Genomic DNA, 23931 nt, shown 5'->3' with positions numbered 1-23931 from the left:
AATATGATAGTGGTCATCTTGGAGGATAGAGACCTATTTACAGGAGATATGATGAAATCAAGGATGCTAGGTTGCAAGCCTGGGTGACTAGTGTTCTTCATAAGAGGAAAGGCACTGGCATTATGAAGGAGGATAGGGAAAGGCTTCCTGGAGAAGGTGGGATTTTAGCTAAGACTTGAAGCCAAGGAAGCAAGAAGCCAGAACTGAGGAATAGAGCATTCCGTGCCTGGAAGATAGCTAATGAAAATGCCCAGTCAACAGATGGAATGTCTTGTTTGAGAAACAGCAAGGAGACCAGTATCATTGGGTCACAGAATAGTGAAGAAGATAAGGTTTAAGAAGACTGAAAATGAGGGGTAGGGGTACAGGGAATGAAGAGCTTTAAAAGCAGTCAAACAGGATTTTGTATTTGATGGAGATGATAGGAGATGATAGGAAACCACTGGAGTTTATTGAAAAAAAAAAGGAATGAATATGATCAGACTTGTATTTTAGGAAGATTAATTGATTAGATGAATAAAGAATAGACTGGCATGGGGAGAAGGGAGTCTAGTATCTTGCAATTGTGATGTTATAAAGGTAGAAGCCATAGACTTGATTACTATTTGGTTATGGGAGATGACAGAGAAATTGGCTATCATGTGAAGCAGCTGTTAGATCTCTTTGGTCTCCTAGAGCAGAACCAGGAACAATTAAAAGATTTAAATTTGTCCCAAAATGGAAATGACATTCCTCTAGAGGTGGGGAATTCCTTCTCCTTTGAGGTCTTCAGGCAGCAGCTGGATAATTGTTTGTCAGATATATTTTAGTGGGATCACCAGATGAAGCCCTTTCCAGTTCTCAAATTCTGATTCTGAAACACAGCTGGAAGTCTTCAGGGGCCATCTAGTGAGTCCAAACTCATTGTACAAATGAAGAATAGGCCCACAAAATGAAGTTGCCTTTGGGCACATAGCACAATTGTTTTCATATCCTATTTTGGAAAGGAAAGAATACGTTAAAATAACAAAGAAAAGGGCAAAAGATGTTTATAGATTTAAAAAACAAATCTTCTAATACAAAAGGATGGGAATTTCCTCTGATATGTTTCTTGAGTCATACTTTAAGTTCTCCCCAATGCAGAGTGAAATATCTGATGATTAGGAACAGCTCTCCACTCCTTTCATCATTGGTTATTGGTGTATTCCTAGAAGATCTCTCTCCTTTGGAGTTGAGGGGGCAAAAAAAGAGGAAATCCATCTATCTCTGTTGTTTAACATTTCTCTGTTTTTAAGTGCCTAGGTCTGGGGCAGAGGGTGGCAAATTTGTGGTTCACTTCCTCTCAAGCTGTAGGATCTGTAATCAAATAGAACTGGCAAAGAGCCATCTTTGAAGCCTGCTAGCTTCAGCTTTTTCTGCTCAAGTGAGGACTGAATCAGATTAGGAAAAGAAAGCATTTTCATGGCTAGATTTTTATTGAATTTCCCAAATATTTGAAGATGGAAAATGAAAAGATAAAGAATATAGATTTTAGGGCTGAAACAGACTGTAAAATCAAAAGGCATTTATTAAGAAGCTGTTTTGTACCCACCACTGTGCTAAGCTAAAACCTTGAAAAGAGAAAAAAAAAAAAGCAGACAACAACAACAAAACCTAATAAAAGTGTCTGTTCCCAAGTAGCCACAGACTAATTGAGGACACAACAAGCAAACAATTTAAATAAAGAGACTATTTTAAAAAACAGAATAAAGAAGGAAATAATCACAAAGAACAGGCACTGAGTGTTAACAAGGTTCAAGAAAGATTTCTTATAAAAGTTGGGATTTTAGCTGGAATTTGAAGGAAGAAGCCAGGAGAAACATGAAGAGAAGAGAGCATTCTAAGCATGAGGGACAGCCAGTGAAAATGCCCAGAGTCTGGTGTCAGGTGGGAGGAACAGGAAGGAAATCAATACTTGGATTCAGCAGTATGTAGAAAGGGATGAAGTGTAAGGAGGCTGGGAAGAAAGAAAGGAATCTAAGTAGGATGGGCTTTAAAAGCCAAACAGAGGTTTTATATTTGATCCTAGAGACTGAAAGAGGTGACATGAGTTGATCCATGCTTTGGAAAGAGAAATTTGACAGTTGAATGGAGGATGGATAGGAGTGGAAAGAAATGATGCAAGAAAACCAAACCAAAGATTATTGCAATACTGCAGGCCATGAAGTGATGCTGAGGATCTGGAGGAGCATAGTGATAAAGTTGCTGAGGGTTCAAGAGATGTGAAAGTAGAATCCAGCTTGAGAGAGGAGTTTGGACCTGGATAAGCAAATCAAAGAATTATTTACATAGAAATGTTAATTAAATCCATAGGAACTAATCTATAGAGGGAGAAGAGAATAGGACTCAGAGAAGTGAATAGGGCTCAGGGCAGAGCTTTGGAACACACATGGTTAGTGGGCCTAACCTGGAAGAAGATCCAGTGAAGAAGACTTTAATTTGGTTGGAGGAAAGCCAGGAAAACAGGGTCATGAAATTATAGAAAAGGGACTATCAAAGAAAAGGAAATGATTGATGATGTAAGAGGCTGTAAAAAGGTTCAGAAGGATAAAAAATGAGAAAGGCCTTTACATGAATGACTAAGAGACCATACATAAGTTTGGAGAGAGCAGTTTCTAGCCCACCTCCCTTACTTTATAGGTGAGCAAATTGAGGACCAGAGAAATGAAGTAATTTTCTTTTAAGTAGCCAAGAAATTTGATCTCTAGTCCTCCAAATCCATTGTTGTTCCCATTACACTGAGGTACAGTCCACATATTAACAATTTTTCCTAACATCTCAGAATCTCAAAACTATTATATCCAATCCCACTTCCACCTCCAACATCCAGACACCTCCAACTTAGCCTTACAGTTACAGTTTAAGGGCCCAAAATCTGTTTAATAATTCCATTAGGAGCAGCATCAAAGTAACTTATTTTACTCTTATGAGTAATATAATGAGTCTTTTATGAAACTGGGCGTGTGTAGTCTAAACTCCTCCTTTTTCTTTCTTAAGGTTTATACTTTTACTGTTTCACACTTTTGACATCTTCCATACCACATCTCAGAGTGTTACACGCCTTCTGCATTACTACCATGTCCTAGGGGTTGAGCTTCCAGATTTAGCTCTTTAGTGATACAAAGTCATTTAGAGGAATCCAGTGATAGTGGTGCACAAAACAACCTCATCTGACCTGGGCAGTTTCATGTTTTAAAAACAGAAAATTTCCTCTTACCTGATTTCCCTCCTCTCATTTTCCTCTGAATCAGAAGAATGACTGATCTTGTTTCTGGAATGACAAGCTGGATCCAGAATGTATGGGACAGGCTTCCTTATTGAGGGAATTCAAAGCTTTTTGCAGAGCATTCAAACCTCTCAGGCAATATCTCAGCTGAAAAAGAGGGCCTGAGGATGCCTGCCTTTGAGCATAGGAGACTTGGCTTGCTGCCACATTCAGTGACAGTAGATGTCTTCTTTTGTCTTATTTCTAATGTAAAAGTTAGAGGGATGGACTTAATTGTTCTCGAGTGTCTGACAGAGCTGTTCATGGTATGTGCCTTTAACAGGACCAAACTGGGTAGCTCCACAAGGGTATATGACTGCAGCTTATGTAACACCTGCTAGCTCTGCTTTAGTACCTTATGGCTTTTATGATGATAAGCACTAGAGGAACATTCAGCTGGTTCATTTGTTTCTAAATGATCACAAGGAATCCATTTTTTTTTTCCTATGGCATACCAAGATTTAGAGTCCTGCTTTCCCAGACTGCCCCTCCCCTTTATCAGTCACACTGTTTGCCTTCAAGGTAGGAAAATAATGCCAGTGTACTTTCTCTTTTAAATTTAAGAAAAAAAAGTTATTTTTAACATTTATCATTTATCTAAGAAAGGTTGTTAATAGCTATGAAATGAAGGTGACATCCCATGACATGTGAGGTCAGTTATATGAGTTACCTGGAAGGGTTCAAAAGTTGAAAGATAAAGAAAGGAAGAGACTAGGGCTGTCACACAAAACAACGGGGTGAAAGGAATAAAAAAATGGCCCTTCTCATCCAGTTTATAGACTCAGGAGATTTTTAATTCTGGAAGATCTTAATGGATCCACTGTTTTCTATTCTTTTGTCACTGGGAGCCAAGCCTTAGTACTCTATATGGTGAAAGCTCTCAAGTGCTCTTTCTCCTTTCAACTTCCTCCTCCTCCCACTCCACTCCACTCCCCCTTGCACAGAGTTGCTGGGCTTCTGGGAAATCTGAGACAGATTTTTTTATTAAATGATTGGCAACAACATAATGAGGGAGTGGCCTGAGGAGACTGGGCCTTGATATATTTATGGCCATTTCAGAAAAGGATATTTTCATTAGGAGAAGCTACATGTCTTTCTCACCTCTAATGATCTTTAAGCACATCAGAGACTCATCTTTGCTACCTCAAAGATGAGAATACCAATTATCATTTATCTCTAGGCAGATGATTCTCAGATCTACTTATCCAGCTCTGACCTCCAGCTTTACATCTTGAGTTGCCTAATGGACAATCTTGAACTGGATATCTTGTAGACATCTCAGATTCTACATATCCAAAGCAGATCTTGTCTTTTCCACAGATTCTCTCTAATGAACTTACCCCTCAGTTTCAAAGGCTTCCTAAACACCTAGCCTTGAAACCTCAAAATTATCCTCAACTCTTCACTCTCATTCACATATCCCCATCCATTGTCAAATCTTGTTGTTTCTATCTTCGTAACATCTCTCCTAAATGTTTCCACCTAGTTGCTACCCCGGTGCAGGCCAGCAATAGTTGGATTATTGCAAAATTCTTCAGTAGGACTTGCATATATAAGTTGTCTCATGCCAATCCAAACTCCACTAAGCTGCCAAGATGATCTTCCTAAAGAAGAGGTCTAACCATGTCCTGATTTTGCCTTCTGGGGTTAAATAGCACAAGTTTGACCCCCTCCCACCTTTGCCATTGTTCTTGAAAGATTCAGTCAGACACTGTTGTGTGTAGAAGAGCTCTGGCATTTTTATTAAATTATAACAGATTTCTCAACAGGCCCTCCCCCCATCAGCCACCCTTCTTGCCCCTGAGTACCAGTGGCTATGTTGTCTTTTTACAACTAGGCTGCCAATGGGAAGGATAGCAGGACTCATAGTGTGCCTTGGAGCTGTAAGACAAATGGGGACAATGACCATTTCTTCTGCACATAAATCAGTTTCTCCTCCAGAGCCCAGGAAGCCTTATTTTTTCAGTTCCCAGAGACAAAGGCTGATGGTAAAATGGCCTGACATCAGGCTTTTATTGTTTACTTGTTCTTAATTAAAAATTTAAAAGCAGCAGGACTTAGAAATTCCCATTTCTCTCTATTTCCACAAAATACAAAAAAATTCATGCTTATGGGATAGTGTTGCTCCTAGCAGCTGTGGATTTAGCTGTATGGGGGATGGTGGAGAGGAATTCAAAGTAGAGGGAGAATTTATGCACACAATGTCATGCCTACCATTGTGGGGGGAGAGAGGAGGGGAGGGTTTCCCAACCTGTTATGTCATTGATGCAGGGAATTCTCGGTGAGAAAATTCCATCTACCAGAGCAGATCAGGAACTCTTCAGCAATTTGGAGATTTCCTGGACCCCTGAGAGGTAAGTGAAATGTCTAAGGTCACCTAGACCCTCTGTCAGATTCAGATGCAGTTAATGTAAATTGGGTATCTGAGAAATTGCTCTTCTTTCTCCATAGTTTATTTATCTGTGGTAGGTTTTGGTATACTGCAATTTGGGGAAGGCAAGAAGGTGGGATGTGGGGGAGAAAGCAATTTTCTCATTACATAAAAGGGGGAACTTATAATGTCACTGTCATCTAAATTGGGTTCTTAACCTTTTTTGTGTCATGAATACCTTTGGCAATTTGGTGAAGCCTATATACCCTCTCAAAGAATAATGATCCATTGCCTACAGTCATAATTGGAGGAAATGCTAAATTTCATTTAGAGGTTAATGGAAATAAAGATGTAATTTTTTTTCTACTCAAGGTCACAGACCAAGTGAACTCTATCTAAGGATTCCTTAGGGGTCCTGAGTTATTTTAATTACCATCAATGATGGCATGGCAGAAATTTAAGAGAGACAGAAGGTATTCTGAAGAATCAGTGAGATGATTGTGGCTTTTGCTGATTGTTCACCCTGGGTTGAATGGCCCCTTCCTGAAATTGAAGGCTTTCAGTATGAGAAGGAAAGAAATTAGCAAAGTCCTCCTTAAGTATATGTGAATTTATTATCATATGGGGGAGGTGAAAGGGCTGGATATTTTCCCCCCATCTAAGAGCAGGTGCTAATTAAGGGACTACAGAGAATGAGGTGGCCATCTTGGCTCAAGAACAAGGTATCTACAAGAAGAAAAGTACCTACAGCTAAAAGTCAAGCTAGTCTTGATTATTTTGAATTGAAGTCTTAAATTTCCTAAGGCGTTTGGAATTTATTTTTATGGAGTTATAGAATTCTTTCTAATGGAAGTAGGAAAAGAACAAGGCCCATGATCTGCTTTTTAGAAAGACTGTTTACTCTCAAAGCCCAAGCCTATCTTTGACATTCCACCTCCTCATTAAAAAGGCCAGCTGCTGAGATGTTAGGTGTCTGTCTGGATAGGTTAGGTTCATCTGCAGCCAGAGCTTATTGGAGCAATATACATGTTTACTAAATTTATGCATAACCATTAAGAGTCAGGCTTAGACCTATCAGCAGGTAGCTGTGTTTCTGAAGCCTGACTCTCCACCGAGACCTCCTTCCCCTTTTTCTGATGATATCAGGAAAGGGCTTTGTCTAAGTGACTTAGCCTTATTTTTAGAGTTATCAGGGAGAAGTAGCATTTTCTTGGCGTCAGTGCCAAGTCCACAAAGGAGCCTCCAGTCTACATTCATGTCAGGGTGACTTAACTAAAAAGCTTATGTACAGTGGAGCTGGATACATATTGGCTCTGTACCAAAACTCAAAAAATACTTTATTTTTTAGAATGAGCTTCCCTAACTATATTCCCTTCTCCTATCTCCCTTGTTCACAGGCAAATTTATACATAGTGCCAACTGTCTTCATTTTAGAGGCTGAGGAAGAAACAGCTCCTCTTTTCCCATTGCTTTGGGTGCTGACTTGGCCATGACTTTCCTGGCTTTCCATCAGCAGCTCCTTCTGGCAGCATGATTTGCTAGTGCCCATTGTTGCTCCAGGACAGCAGCAGCTGCCGGTCCCCCAGGTAGGAAGGAGCTATCCATTGCCTGAGAAGAACTGTCTTCTGTGTGGGACCTGGTGCTCTCTTCCAAAAGGTGCATCTCATGATTTGCAGCCCGCTGCTGTTGTTCTTTTAACTCTGTGTAGGAACGAGAGAAAGTATGGAAGATGGAGGTAACTGGGAAGGCCATCAGCAGGATGCCACTGAGGATACTGCTCAGAGCGACCACCTGCCCAGGGATGCTTCGGGGTACCATATCTCCATAACCCACAGTTGTCATGGAGATGACTGCCCACCAATAGCTGGTAGGGATGCTGGTAAACTCCTTTCCAGCTCCTAATTCACTCTCTGCCAGGTAAACCAATGGGGAGAAGAGGGCCATGGCCACACAAAGAAAGAGGAGAAGAAGCCCAAATTCACGGGTGCAGCGGCGCACAGTCAGCCCCAGGGTCTGGAGGCCCAGGGAGTGACGGGCCAATCGCATGACGTATAGGATACGCAGCGCTCGAAGGAAACGCAGCACAAGTCCCACTCGTTCCAGGTATTTATTCCCAGCGCCACCTGGCTTGCTATTTCGGGCAGAAGCCAGATCCACAATAAGGGAGATGTAGAAAGGCAGGATGGCCAAGATGTCAATGATGTTGAGTGGTGTCCGGAGGAAGGCGCACTTGCTCTCAGCCTGGATTGAGCGGAGAAGGAACTCAAAGGAGAACCAGGCCACGCAGACAGTCTCCAGCACAAAGAGGTTGTGGCATTTGGGGGAGCATTCACCCTGGGGAGGAGAGGGACAGAGAGTTGGCCACGGAGAAGAAAAAGAAGGCAGGAAGCAGCAGGAAAATGAACCCTAGATTCATCTTTGCCCTGGTGTGAGAGAATTCATTTTTCAGCATAAACCTCCCTCCCCACTTTCCCTTCATCTTTGCCTCCCCAACTCCTTCAACCCTAAGTATTATTCAAGTAGAAGAGAATAGAAAAATGATTACTATGCCTTACGTTTACTTTGTGAATGTGCAGTTCTCTAGTTTTAATTAAACTATTTATGTCTAGAAGTGATTGTGGTTCCAATAGAGACCTGGAGTCAGGTCTTGCTTCTGATCTATAATGCCCTGGATGTGGAGATCATCCTCCCTCCCATTGTTCCAGACAAACAGGCATGGGCCAACATGGACAGAAGTTCCCAGTAGCAATTAAATCACAGGTCTGGCATTCCCTTGGATAGAGATTTCAGCTTTCTCTTGGCTGTGAGGATCATAAAGTCAACCCATCATACTTGTATTGAGAAGGAAGGGATAGGAGAGGGACTTGGAAAATCAGAGGGAAGTCTCCACTACTCTCCTCTGGACCCAGGACTAGTGCAGGCTTGCAGTCATTGTGGAGTGCCCATACGTAAAGGCTTACTCATTTCTCAGTAGTGGGGTTAAAATGCAAATTGTTATTGGAAAAATGATTCTCAGTCATGCTGTGCTATTCCACTTGACTGTCAGTTTGCCACACTGAGATAAGTTCTGTTTTATGTACACTGCTTTATCTTTAATATCCTGTCTATCTCCTTGGTCCACCAGGAGAGTTTTATTTGTAATACTCTCCATTTTAGCAAAGCAGAGTACTCTCATGAAGAGCAGTCCAATGTCTTCTTTAGGCAGAGCCTGTTTCAAGTTCAGGAACTGACCTCTGTTTTTCCTCAAATCTTGGTTTGCTATTGCCAAACGAGCTGAAATTCTCTTTTTGTAGGTTTAAGCAATTAGTGGGCGAGGAAGCAAAGCCATAATGCTATACTTTGTGTCAATGTAAAAAAAAAAAATAAGATGCCTCCTATTAAAGACTTATCACTGACCACACAAACAACATGTGTTATCCCAAAAAATAATCGTAGGAATCTTGACTATTTATAGATCAGGTGTGTCCTGCATTCTCCAAACAAGTATGAAACCTAATCAATGGCCCTCTTGTGCAACAAGAGAACTGTATGGATCTGCACACATATATTGTATCTAAGATATACATTAACATGTATGAGATGCCTGCCATCTAGGGGAGGGGGTGAAGGTAGGGAAGGAAAAAAGTCAGAACAGAAGTGAGTGCAAGGGACAATGTACAAATTACCCATGCATACCTAAGGCAAAGATCAGGGCCTTTAGAATATTGGTCTTCTATAATACAAGGATGTCTTTCCTAATCAGCTTTTCTCCTTTGTTCTAATTCTCCTATGGGTTCCCCTTCCCTCTAACCATAGTGTTCTTCAAATATCTGAGAATAGAGAAACAAATTATCCATTTAAATGATTAACTTTAGAATGTAGAAGGCAAAAGACTGCAAGCACTGTGGCCTTTCAATATCTGCTGATGCATTAACTTATTTGATCCTCAAAAGCCCTGGGAAGTGGCTAGTGGAACTATTATTATCTTCTTTTACAGTGGAGGAAAGGAGTCTAAGCATTTAAGTGACTTAAGGAGGGTTAAACCTCATGTCTCCCCTCACTCTAAACCATTTTCCACATAATCATCAAAGTGATTTATCTTATAGTTCAGACCACATCATTCTTCTATGTCACAACTGTTACTCAAGAATCAAATAAAAGCACCTCCACTTGATTTTTAAAGTCCTTTACAACCTTTTTCCAGCCTTATCACACATTATTCCTATCTAAGCTAAGTTCCAGCTCAACTTTTTACTGTTCTTCATACATGATGTGCCATCTCCTGCCCCCGTGCCTGTAATGCTTTTCCTCCTCACCTACATTTCAGAATTTGCTATAAGGCTCAGTTAAAGTGCTGCCTCTATGTGAAACCTTTCCTAAGTTCCTGGCTGCTAGTGCCTCTCTCTAACATCAAGTTGTATCTGTTTTGTATATATATACATCATGTATATACAGTCATGTAATTTATGCATACATATGTATTCAAGTACATCATGGATATCTATATTATACACACATGAATATTATGGGGCATGTGTATACACATGTGTGTATGTGTATACACATAGATTGTGTACAATCTTAAAATTACAACATATGCATGTTATGTATATATAGATATATATATTATACACATCACATTATAAGCACACATTTACATGCATACCATGTGTATATGTGTACATATTTATATATGCAATTTGTGTACACATATATGATGTATGTTTATATGTATGAAATATACACATCTATTATAGAATGTGTTTCTTGAGGGCAAGGTTTGCTTTTGATTAAAAAAAAAATCCCTAGTCCCACCACAGCTTTTACAAAAAAAGGATTTAATATTTGTTTACTGATTATTGATGCTACTCCTTCCCCAAACTAGAGTATCCAAATATACAAATAAAGAGGCAGCATGGTATAGTAAATATTCAGTCAGTAAACTTGGGTTCTAGTCACACTTCTTACATATACTATGTAATCCTGTGCAAATTAACTTCTCAGCAGCTAGGTGTTGTATTGGATAAAGAGCTGGACTTGGAATCAGGAAGACTTGAGTTTAAATCCAACTTCAGAAACTTATTAGCTGTGTAACCAACACAAGTAACTAGACAAGTCATTTAATTTCTGCTTCATTTTCTTTGTCTGTAAAATGGAGATGATTATAGTACCTAACTTCAAGGGCTTTTTTGAGAATCAAATGGGGCAATATTTGTAAAATGCTCTGCAAACCTTAAAGCCCTATATAAATCCTAGCTAGCTAGTAGCTAGTAGTAGTAGAGGAGTTTTCTCTCTGGGAGTTCCCTAGACCAGTGAAATTATGGTCCAGATTAAAAATAAAAAAGATACAAATAAAGTACACTAACTTTGATTCCCCTGAGAAAGTTTGATTCTCCTGTAAAAAAAAAGTACAGTCTCTAGCACATAATAAATGCTATATAAATGCTTATTTCCTCCTCTCTCTTCTTGAATAATGATGGCTTTACGTTAACCTCATGTTTCAGCTTCTGGAAGAGGCTTCTGTCACTATACTCTCCTAGGTACTTATACACATGACCATTTATGCACAGAGAATAAGCGTGCAGCTATGGTCAAAGTACAGCCATTTATCATTTCCTGAGAACTCAAGAAGCTAATTTCATTCTAGTTAACTTCTCTTTAAATATTTTTTTTAAAAAGACCATCACTACCCCATTGCTTGAGGGAATTTATGTGTGTATTGAATATATCTGGCCTCTTTCCATTAACTTTAGTATTGTTAATGAGCTGTCCAAATCCAATATCCTACCCTCTGCATAAATCATCATCTTCTCTTGCTTAATGTTAAATATTGTACACATGCTTATTACTTTGCTCAGAGGTGGTTCTATCTGGACTGCTAAATGGTGCTTAAATCAGTCACTTGGGGATTGATCTAGTTTGGCTGAGAATTCCTGATTGTGATACTGTTCTCAGCAATAAATTTCTCTTAACATTCTTCTTCTTCCTCACCCCTACTCCCAAAATCTCTTAACCAGTAAAACTATATGGTGCCCAAGATAGGATTGCCCTTTTGTGTAGGTAACTTGGGCTATTCCTTCCATGTTGTGATTTGAGATGTGCTAAGAAGAATGCTTCTTTCTCAAATCCCTTTTTGTCTTCCAGACTAAAATAAATTCCTTATTCATATCTTTGTACTAAATGCTAGCTGGGAGAAAATGATGGGTAAAAAAGGAGAAAAGGATGATAGTAAAGATATCAAGTTTTTTCTTGCTAGCATCTTAATAGTGTGCTCAGATCCCCTTTCTCAGATATGAAATTAATATGGGAGCTTTGAGGGAAAGGAAATTGTGAGGAGAGGAAGAAGAGAGATCTGTGTAATCTTTAAACAGCACACACTGGCTTAAAAACATCAGGCTTGATGGTAGGGTTTTGCAGTGGGCACAATAAGGACAATAAGAAAAGAAAAGAAAGAGAGAATCATGGAATGCAGAGAGAGCAGTGAAAGGACAATGAGTACAAATTTCACCTACTTCATAATTTTTCTGCAGGGTTTCCTTCCAAAGCCAGCAATGCCTCCAATGGGTAGGGCAGCCCATGTGGATATTAGTAGTCAGTTCAAAGGTTTTGTATTCATCTTATCTTATTAAACACATTTCTAAGAACACTTATCTTGGCAGTTTCTACAAACTCTACAGTGGTTTGAAGGTCCAAATAAACTTGTATTAGAAATTAGAGTCCTTTCGTCTCTTCCATGAGCTGTCATTAGTGTATAAGGTATTTTTCAGATGCTAGTAACTACATGATTCAACCTCTTCATTTTAGAGATGAGGAAATTGAAGACAAAAGGCCCAAAATAATTTTCACAAGGTTACACAGATAATATGTAGCAGAGATGAGTGGGATTTGAACCATGGTCCTCTGACTCCAAGTTTAATGCTTTTTTACCCCCAATACGTCATACTGTGTCCTGATACTTAAATTCATTTACTTTTAGGTAAATCAGTCTGTCCTCTATACCTCCATTTTCCCTTTCTCAGCTTTGAAAAAAATAAAAGAGATGTAGAAGTGAAAGAACTATTTAAAGTAATTTCTTAAGTGACCAAAAGATGTGAACAATTCTCAAATGAAGAATTACAAATTACAACCAACTATATGATAGAATATTCTAAATCACCAAGGCATGCAAAATCAAAATACTTTAAAAATTTTATCTCATATCCATATGAAAAAGATGAAAATAATCAGTGCTGAAAGGGCTATGGGAAGACAGGCAAATGTATTGGTAAGTCTCTGCATTGATCCAGTCATTTAAAGAAAATAATTAGAATTATTCAGACATTAAAAAGTGTCTATATTCTTTGATTTAGAGATTCTACTGCTAGGCACATATACCAAAAAGGTCAGTGACAGAAAGAAATGCTTCATATACACCAAAATATTTGTAGTCCTAAAGAACTGGAAACAAAGTAAAAAAAGCTCATTAATTGGAAAGTGGCTAAACAAGTTGTAGTACATGAATATAATGAATATTTCTCAATTGATGAATTTTCTCTGATGAATACAGAGAAGAATGAGAAGACTTACACAAATTGGTATATATACTCAAGTAATCAGAACCATGAAAATAATATACAAATTTGCTACAACATTACAAATGGAAATAACAACAAAGCAAATGAAACAACCTTTTTTTTTTTTTTTCCTTTAACATAATGCTATATCTTCTTGACTGGCATGTTCACCAATTATTCTCCCCATGCCTGGAGTTTTCTATTAGCTTCTCTAGCTTCCTTCAAGAATTAACTCAAAGAATCAGGAGATCATTGTATGTAGCAACAACAATATTATACAACAATCAATTCTGATGAACGTGACTCTTTCCAACAATGAGATGACTGAGGCCAGTTTCAATGATCTTGTGATGAAGAGAGCCATCCATACCCAAAGAGAGAACTGTGGGAACTGAGTGTGGATCACAACATAACATTCTCACTCTTTTTGTTGTTTGCTTGTATTTTGTTTTCTTATTCGTTTTCTTTCCTTTTCGATCAGATTTTTCTTGTGGAGCAAGATAATTGTATAAATAGGTTTACATACATTGGATTTAATGTATTTTAACATGTATAACATATATTGGATTGTTTGCCATCTAGGGGAGGGGGAAGGAGGGGAAATTTTGGAACACAAGGTGATGCAAGGGTCAATGTTGAAAAAAATTATCCATGTATATGTTTTGAAAAATAAAAAGCTTTAATAAAAAAATAAAACAAAATCAATTTTCATGACCTGGGTATACAGATGTATCTACTTGAGCATTTTGCACACAATAGCAGCAGATTAAATTTTTATTAGTTGGGGAAAAAAAAACTTAGCTCAAATTTTAGTTTATCTACAAGCTTAGTTTCCTGTCTCTGAATCCTATTTATACATAGTTACATATATGTTGCCTCCCCCATTAGAATGTGAGCTTCTTGAGCAGGTTTTGCGTGTGTGTGTGTGTGTGTGTGTGCGTGTGTGTGTGTGTGTGTGTGTGTGTGTGTGTGTGTCTTTCTTTGTACACAATGGTTGTCACATAGTAATTACCTAAAATGCTTGTGGACTGGTTGACTTGAAATTGAAAGCTGCAAAATTATAACCAAGTATGCTTTCTAAGAAGAAATATGAAAAGGCCCCTTCTCTCATTTCTTTGCATTAAGTGAAGGATCACAGGTATGGAACACTGAATATTATGTCATATATTTTGGTTAGTTTTGCTGAACTGTTTTTATCTCCCTCTTTTTTTTAAAAAATGAGGGATGATTCTTGGGGGAAAAGAAGAATATTTTAGGAAAATGTAGGTGATGTAAAAACAACATATATGAAAAAAATGTATTTTTATTGGTGAGCCAATCAATTCCTGTTTTTTTCTTCTAGGCAATCAATCATACAATTAAAGTCTTAAGGACTTTAGTTGGGTTTATGCATTGAGTAAGAGATTAGATTATCTATGTATAACATTTCTTTAAGGTGATGATCTAGCCTCTGTTTGAATAATTTCAATAACAAGAAATTCACTGCATCATGAGGCAGCTACTTCATGATTATTAGGAATTTTTTCTTCTTAATTTTGACCAATAAGTTGGATAACTTTTTTCTGATCCTCATGACTTCTCAAATCTCTCCAAAATAAAAATTACAAGAGATAAACTGAATACAGCTGTTTCCACATGCTGAGACACCAAGAACTCTAATAGATAAGAGTGAAGAGTTGAGAAGACTATTCATTAATGTAATGACTCAGCAACCCCTTCCCATCAGCCCTGATGTTTGTTCTACAAGAGTTGTATAATAGGATTCCTGAGTTTAGGCTCTAGGATCCACCCAGTAATTCCCTTGTTGATGCTATAGTGTCTGTACCTCTGCCCTCACTTCACCATTTTCTATCAGAAAGCAACAGAACTCAACTCTGTTCTCTCCCAACATACATATACCTTGTGTGGAAGAGATAGAGATATAGGAAAGTGAGCACCTGTATCCACCAAGCCTGAAGGAAAGAGATTATCATTCAGCTGAAACCAGTTCTATCCATTAGAATTCACTTTAAATAGAAACAGGTTGGTGAACCATGAGTTGCTCAGCATAGGAGACCATATTAACTTCAAGGTCTTTCTCTCATGAGATTAACTTTCAAAGGAAAAAGACCCAGAAAAGCAAAAAATAGAATAAAAGGGGAAAGCACTGAAATTACCAAAGATCTCAGGAATAAAAAATCTCAGTTAAAAATCTTGAGCATAATCAAATAAATCAATAAGGAAAATATTAATAACAGAAGGAAGATAGTCCCCAGAGCATCAAAATAACTCCAAACATCTCTGAATAAATTTTATAAGATGAAGGAAAATGAATCAATGCTTAAAGAAGCAGATGATAGTGTGGATTCTCAAGACAGTATAGAATCACAGCATGATGTTTCTGAATGATTTAACAAAAGAAATTAAAAGTAGAATTTGTGTTCTGAACAGCAAAACCATTTGGCAGAATAAAAAACTTGAATCCATGGAGGCAAATTTTGCCAACAAAACTAAGGAGAGAAAAATGGATTGAGAATACAAATATACAGAAGCAAAGGATAATCTGAGAGAAGGAAAAAGCAATAAAAAAAGAACAAAAATATATTTTCTCTATATAAGTAGAGCAGATTTATCTTTAATATATTATGTGAAGAGATAACTTAAAAATTAAATACCTTCCCCTCAAAATGATAAACCTGAACACTAAAATGAAATAAATACAAGAAAAATGTTCAGAACTTTTGAAAATCAAAAATAAAGTACCAATTAAAAGAATTCACACATTGCCTCTAGGAAAATAAACAAAAACTTTATGCCACAAACTCCAGGACATACAGAGATTAAATTGAACAGTTGCAATGAAAACAAATTTTATGAGTGACCAGGAGAAATATATTAAAATATAATGCAAAAGAAATATGAAAAACACAAAACTATTCTGCACCCAACAGGAACCATAAAGGGGAATGGAATAATGTGTTCTGAAGAGCAACAGAACTCAAAATGCAACCTAATGTGACGACTTGCCCTGCAAATCTGAATGAAAACATGAATTCTGAGTAAGAGAAGATTCAAGGATTTCTGCAAAAACCCAGATGCAAATTATTTGCTTTGATAATTTTGTTGTCATTTTAGTTCTTGACCCATTTTGGTGTTTTCTTGGCAAAGATACTAGAGTGCTTTGCCATCTCCTTCAATTCATTTTACAGATGTGGAACTGAGACAAACGGGTTTAAGTGACTTTCTCAGTTACACAGTTAACTGTGTGTCTGAGGCTGAATTTGAACTCATATCCTCGACTCCAGAGCTCTATCCACTGCACTACCCAATATTCAAACAATAGAAACCAAAAAAGCAAAGTAAACAAATCTAGCAACCTAGGATGATACAAATGGGGGAGGGAGGGAATCACCCTAGAGAAAAGGAAAAAAACCTATTAAGAAAAAGTTGCCAATGGAGTTACAATAATAATGATGAAATGACCAAAAAAGATTTTATTCTAAAAGTATGCAAGGAGACTAAGAAGAAAAGTGAAATTTAAATGGAAGTGATGGAGGAACAGGCTTCCTAGACCTGACATCCAGGCAAGTTATAGGTAGGTAGGGGTGTGTGTGTGTGTGTGTGTGTGTATTTTGTGTGGAAGAGATAGAGATATAGCAAAGTGAGCACTCATCCACCAAACCTGAAGGAAAGGGATTATCATTCAACTGAAGTCAGTTCTATCCATTAGAATTCACTTTGGTTAGAAACAGAGGCTGGTGAACCATGAATTGTTCATCATGGAAGAAGACCATATTAACTTCAAGGTCTTTCAGGAGATTAACCTTCAAAAATTAATGGGATTAAATTGCAGAATTTTTTTTTGGGGGGGGCACATAAAAAGGAGAGGGGAGGAAGATGACACATCTATAAAATGGTTAAAATATGCTTTGATCAATGAAATAGTTTTTAAAAATGAAAAAATATTTCTTGTATCTCTGGAAGATAAAAAAAAATGGGTGAAGTGACAGAGGGAAGAATTGCAAAGGGGGAAAGAGTGGGTGAAAAATAATAGGCAATGGTGGGGGGAAGTCTCATTGATACAGGTTTTGGTGGGAGAGGGGGTACAGTACCCTGTCTCAAGAGAAAAAGAAAGCCTCTGAGAGCAAATAATATCTAGAAAGGCAGAGACATGAGCCTAGAAAGGAGATTTGGCAAATGGGAGAAAAAATCATCATGGGAAGAACTCATAATAGTAATAAATTGCACTCAATAACATAGTAAAATTATTACAAAGGGGTATTTCTTCTAACCCTCTATCTCATACAAGAATTGAGACTTCCATGACTGAGGTGCAACAGGAGAGAGAAAGTCTGCGAAGCAACAACACAGGATCTGGAAGAGGGAATTCAAGATAAGTACCTTAGAAGCTTTAATTCCAGCAGGAATACAGAGACTAAAAAAGGAATAAATATATGATCATTTAAAGAATAAAAGTTTAGAATATGTAGAAAGGGAAGAGAATGAAAAGAATTTCAGAAAAATCCTTTTTTTTGAAAAAAAAAAGTATGGAAAATAAAAATAAAAGTTGAAGAGGAGAAAAGAAAGATTTTATTTTGCTAGTAAAAATAAAGATAGGGGTAGGGATGATTGGATAAGTAGTAAAAGGAAGAAAAAAATAGATACCAGAGCTCCAAGGAAAGAGGTGACACTTGGGAAGTTAGGGATTTAAGATTGTGGGAAAGTCTTTGGGAACAGTGTTGTCTTGAAATTAAATTAAGCAAAAATAAATGAGACAAAGCACTTTCTTCACGGAGTGTAATGCCAAAGAAACTGAGCAAAACAGAGACCAATTCAATAGTTTATTAAATGGAGAGAGATACTGGGACCACATGGATCTTGGTCACAGGGCTGGACAAGATTATCATCTCAAAGAATCCAACCCGACTACTGGGACAGCAAGCTTTTTTATAGTATAACAAGAACAGTGACATAAGTGGGGAGGTACCTAGGTGGGATAACCTAATGGTGGGGGAGGCCCCTAGGATGACACAATGGAGGGAGGTTACTGATATTCTAATGACATCTAAAATGGATAAACTTTTATCCTGTCAAACATTAAGAAGGAATGTCTATAACCTAAAGATATAAAACCTTTATCTCATCAATGATTTAAGAGGGAATGATTATAGCCTGGGGTTTTGGGGCAGAGCAACTGAGGTAGACCTTTTTCTCATCAAACATTAAGAGGGAAAGGTTATAACCTGAGGCAGAATAACTAAATAGGACAATTGGAGAAACTGGGTCACGACATTAAAAGGGTATAATAGGAGGAAGTGAAACAATAACAAAAATAATTCAGGAAATTCTTATACTAAATTCTGCTTCATAATTTCGGCCCAAGTCAACCTTATTTTTATTTTCTGTAACTGTATAGAATAAGCAAATCCTTTTTTCCCCCATGAGCAAGTCTTCCTAGAGCTGTAACTATTGTGGGATAATAATACAGTATTGAATGCCAAAGCACTAGAATTTAAAGGGAACTTTTATCACTTGCTTTTCTTTTCACAAAGTAGAAGAAGCTGAGCTTAGTGCTTAGTTAGTAAAATGATTATTTTATATAATATATAATAATATGATTATTGTAGTTACATGATAGGATTTTCCCTAATTCCCTGTTGGCTACATTCCAAGTAAGTCCCTTACTACTTTACTTCCTCTAAGCAATCACAAGGAGTTCCAGGGTCTGTCTTCCTGCCATCCGGCAGTATTCTAGGGCTTATCTTCCTTGCATTTTCACTAATGGGATTATCTTAAATCAAGTTAAGGATTCATCTAAATTGACTTTAATTTTATTTGTGCTACTTGCTCTAGGTGCAAAAATTGCTAGTTCCATCTTTTTTTTTCTTTTATTTTTAATAGTTCAAAATAGAAATCAGGTCCCACAAAGCTTCTCATCCTGTAACATACTATGAGAACTATCTGGAGGCAAATCATTGCTGATATAGGATATGATGCCCATCTTGTGTTTATAGAGTAGGAGGGTAAATGTATCACTTTCTCCAGCAGTTTAGAATGGGGAGAGGAGCACACAAAATAAAGCCTGAATTCCGTGTGCCATCTTTCAAATTATGGCTTTGAGGGATATTATCTACCATTCAAAAGTTTGTGTCTTCATTAATAGCAAGTATTATGGATGATCAACTGTGACAGACTTAGTTCTTCTCAACATTATGTCTAGTGATCCAAGACAATTCCAATAGACTTGGAATGGAAAATGCCATCTGCTTCCAGAGAGAGAACTATGGAGACTGAATGTGGATCGAAGGATACTATTTTTGCCTTTTTTTGGTATTTGCTTTTTCTTTATGACTTTCCCTTTTCTGATTTTTCTTTCACAACATGACTAATATGGAAATAGATTCAAAAAGAATGTGTGTGTATGTATTTACACATATACATATATATATGTACATACTATACACACACACACATGCATATAATCTATATCAGATTGCTAGCTGAATTAAGGGAATAAGGGAGAAAGAGAGAAAAAATTTGGAACTTAAAATCTTACAAAAATGAATAATGAAAACTATCTTAATATGTAATTGGAAAAATAAAATACTATTGAGGGGGAAAAAAGTTTGTGTCATCACTTTCTCTCTACCATCTCCCTCAAGGGGCTCTTTCAATGCATCTTTTCTTAATTTTATTTTTAAAAAATAAGAAAAAAGAAAAGGAATACAAAACAAAATGAAACAAAATATGCCCATTGTCATATGCCCAGTAGAACATCAGGAAGGATTCAAAATATATAACAACAAATTACCAGATCAAGAAAATATATGTTCATGAATTTTGAATCATGAAAATTATATTCATGAATGTCTATCTTTATTTCCTTGTAAATTGTTCTTTTGTTCTCTGCTGCTCACTTTTTTTACTTTATTCTTTTTCCCTCATTCCCTCTCACACCCAAGCAAGCTATAGTTAAAAAAAGATTTATTTATGTATACATATGTAGATATATACATACACATACATACCTACACACAAATATCTTTCTTATCCCTGCTGACTCTTTGCTTTAATTCTGCTCCTAACTTCCCTTGCTGTTACTTAACCTCTTCTTACCCAGGGATCCCTCCCTTATATTCTTCCCACATTCTTTGCTTCCCTAACTGTCCACCCCTCCTCTCTTATTTCTTTATGGATTTTGGAAGGTGCTATACCCTTCATGGTATATAAGTAGTGTTGCCCATTTAACCCATTCCCAATGTGAGTAGGTTTTCAGAACTACGAGTCCTCCTTCCCCATATAATGCCTCTGTGTCTGTTCTTCCTCTGCACCTCATTTTTATGACATAATTACTAGTTTTTACCTCAACTGTCCCAGTCTTTCTTTTGAGCTGCCCTATTGTTGATATCAATCTTAAATATATGGTGTTCATTTCCCATGTAAAAAAATGTAAATTTATGTTTGTATATTATGATGAATTCCTTGACATTGAACTTTGATATTGACTCTTGATTGATAGAAAGTCCTGAAAATCTGCAAGTTTGTTGAACATCCATTTTTTCTCATTCAATATTATAGATAATTTAACAGATGATATTTTTGGCCACAGAGGCTTAGTTTTTTTGGTTGTTGGTAGATATGATTCCAGGACCTGTGTGTTTTTTTTTTTTAATTGTGGCTAAGTCCTGTATGATTCTAATTGTAGTTTCAGCATATTTGAATTGTTTTTTTCTTATTTCTTGCAAAATTTTCTCTTTGCTCAGAGGGTTTCAAATTTTGACAGTAATGTCTTTTGTGTTTTCCACAAAGGATCTCATTGAAGTGGTGATCAATGGATTTTTTCTATTTCTATTTTCCCCTCATATTCTATCACTCTAGGACAATTTTCTTGGATTATTTCTTGCATTATTGTGTCAAAGTTCTTTTTTTGGTTATAATTTCAGACATTCCAGTTCTTATATTTGTTCTTCTTTGTCTGTTTTCCAGGTCTGCCATTTTTATAAGATGTTTCACATTCCATTCTATTTCCTCCTTCTTTATAATCTGTCTTGTTATTTCTTGGTCTCCCATAGCTTCATTTGCTTCCCCTTGCTCAATTCTAATTTTCAAAGAATTATTTTTACCTCTGAGATACTGTATTTCCTTTTCTATTTGATTATTTTTTTTTATAATCTCATTTTTCTTGGATTTTTTCCCCCTTCAGTGTCTATTTGATTTTTAATCCTTTTTTGGGGGGGAAGGGGTTTCTTCTATAAATTCTCTCTTTTAAAATTTATTTTTTTAATTAATTAATTTTTAAATTACTCTTTAGGGTATAAAGTTTTTTTTTTGTTGTTGTTGTTGTTGTTGTTGTTTTTTTGTTTTTTTACTTCAGTGTACAGACAGGAAGAATCCTGGTCTTCCCTGTTCCCACAGTATGTTTCTATGGTGGAGTTCTTTCTTATTTGCCAGTTCACTTTTTTTTTTTTTAAATAAAAGGTATTAGTGTAAACACCTCTAATCATAGGGTAGAGGGGGGATGGTGCCTCTAGCTTCACTTCAGCTCTCCCTTCTGACAAGGAACCTTAAACTAAGAGCTCCACCCTCCAGCAAATGCCTGTAGCCAATTCTGCACTCACAGATCTGCTGATTCCTTCTTGCTGAGGCCATGTCCTTTCAGCATAGCTGGGCCTGACATTCCCAATCAGCCAAGGTTCACTCAGTCTTCCTGGACTCAAATACTCAAATGGTCTGGTGGTTCCTGTTGAAGCTCCAGCCACACTCAGCTTGCCTCAGAGCTCCTCACTTGATGTTTCTATGGAGCTAGCCTGAAGATGTTTGTACTTCATACTGATTAATATGCCAGATTGGGATCTTTCTTCTGATTTTTTTGGGTTATACCCATGTTATATTCCAAGTCTTCTTGATTTTTCACTATCTTTGTCCTGAGACTCAAATTTGATCTATTGGTGGGGAAAATATGGAAAATTTGAAATTTACTAACCTACTCTGCCATCTTCCCACAATCCTCACAATGTGTCAGTTGAATTAAGTTCCTTAGGACTTAGCATTTTTTTAGCTAATAAGAGTCCTGTATCCTATTCTTCATGACCTGATTTGGGGTTTTCTTGACAGAGATACTGGAGTGGTTTGACATCTCCTTCTCCAGATGAGGAAACAGAGTAAACAGGATTATATGACTTGCCCAGTGTCACACTGGGCATAAAGTGTCATAAAGCCAGATTTGAATTTAGAAAGATGAATTTTCCTGGCAGTCTATCCCCTAAACCACCTAGTATCATACTTCCCTTTATACATGCAGCATGAAACTAGAGCATCTCCTTGGTCTCATCTCAGTGGGAATGGATGTTACATACAAAACACAAAGGGAAAGGAGTAATGGAGAGATATCTGACAATTTTCAAGTTTATAGAACACTTACTTGGCTAGTAAACTGTCAGAACTTTCATGTCTCTGAGTGGAAAGAGCATAAAACTTGAGGAAATCTGAGCTTAAAATTTTCCTATGATACAACTAACATCTTAGCCACATTTTGTTAACCTGTAAAATGGTGATATTATCTGATGCTATCTATAAGATGTTGTGAGATAAGTATTCTATAAATTATAAAATTATGATATACAAACATAAAATATCAAAATTAGAATTGGTAGAAAGCTGTGCAACTATCTGCCTAATGTATAAATACCTGTGTTAGTACTTCAGATAATTCAGGCTCTATAATGGTGTTGGTGGCTTTTTTTTTTTTTTTTAAAGAAAGATGATTAGAAAGGTCTAAAATATTTAGGGTTGAAAGATATATCAAAGATCATTTAGCCCAGTCCTTTCTTTTATAAATGATGAAACTGAAGATGAGAGAAATTTTGTGATTTGCCCAGTCACACAGGAAGTAGCAGAGCTGAGATTTAATCTCAGGTTCAGCGCTGCACTTTTTCCATCCAAACAAACTAGTTACTTTCCAAAAATGCACTTTGCTACTGTAATCACCTATCTTGGCTAAATGGTAAGCTTATGACTTTTTAATAACAATATATAACAGGGAGATTAGAGCTATTTCAGGCTAAGTGGGGAGGCAAAGAGCCACAAATCAAATGAAAAACAGTGAGGCTCTTGGCTAGAGCTGATCATAATTCAAAGAGCAAATAATTGAGGACAAGCTGAATCAACTACCTGATCAAGACCAAATACCACAGAGCCTATGAGGAAACAACATGGTGCAGAAAAACGTAAAGGGATAATTGCAAGTGGTCACTTCTTTAAGGCCTTCCTAAATAGGAGTAAATTTCCATGGGTCATCCTCCATCCACCCTGTGTCATACAGTGGAGATGCTACAACCCCATTTCCCAATGTACAGGTAGAGGGAGACTATCGAGGGAAAAGAGAAGAGAGCCTGGGCCAGAATTTTAGGATATACCTGCAGAAACAGTGTGAATGATAATGAGCCATCAAAGGAGACTCCCTTGATCATAAATGAAAGAGAACTAAGGAGATGTAATGTTATGAAAATCCAGAGGGGAGAGAATATTCAGGAGGAGAACATCAAATGCAATAAACAGAAGGTTGAGAAGAATGGCACTGAGAGAAGAACATCAAATCTGGCAATTAAGACATCACTGATAACTTTGGAGGCACCAATTTCACTTCAGTGATGAAATCTGAAGATAGATGCCAAAAGGTTGAGGGGCAAATGAGAAGGGCGGGGGGGATAAGTACAAATGACATTCTCAAGAAATTTAGCCACAAAAGAAAAAAAAAATGTGGGATA

The 23931-nt window shown here is 37.1% G+C and overlaps 1 protein-coding gene across 3 annotated transcripts in view; it reads right to left on the bottom strand.

Moving 5' to 3' along the window:
* Positions 1-4997: 4997 nt before the first annotated feature.
* Positions 4998-23931, bottom strand: part of KCNG2 (potassium voltage-gated channel modifier subfamily G member 2) — a 170283-nt gene continuing 151349 nt past the window's right edge. For all 3 annotated transcript variants that reach the window (XM_051970561.1, XM_051970562.1, XM_051970563.1), the window contains exon 3: positions 4998-7988. In XM_051970561.1, the coding sequence (XP_051826521.1) occupies positions 7164-7988 (825 nt within the window). In that variant the 3' untranslated portion in view covers positions 4998-7163. The remainder of the gene's footprint in view (positions 7989-23931) is intronic.

This window comes from Antechinus flavipes, chromosome 1 (genome assembly GCF_016432865.1).
Source record: "Antechinus flavipes isolate AdamAnt ecotype Samford, QLD, Australia chromosome 1, AdamAnt_v2, whole genome shotgun sequence".
Lineage (NCBI taxonomy): Eukaryota > Metazoa > Chordata > Mammalia > Dasyuromorphia > Dasyuridae > Antechinus > Antechinus flavipes.
Note: the sequence above shows the minus strand (reverse complement) of the source record. Positions and strands in the feature narration are given on the sequence as shown.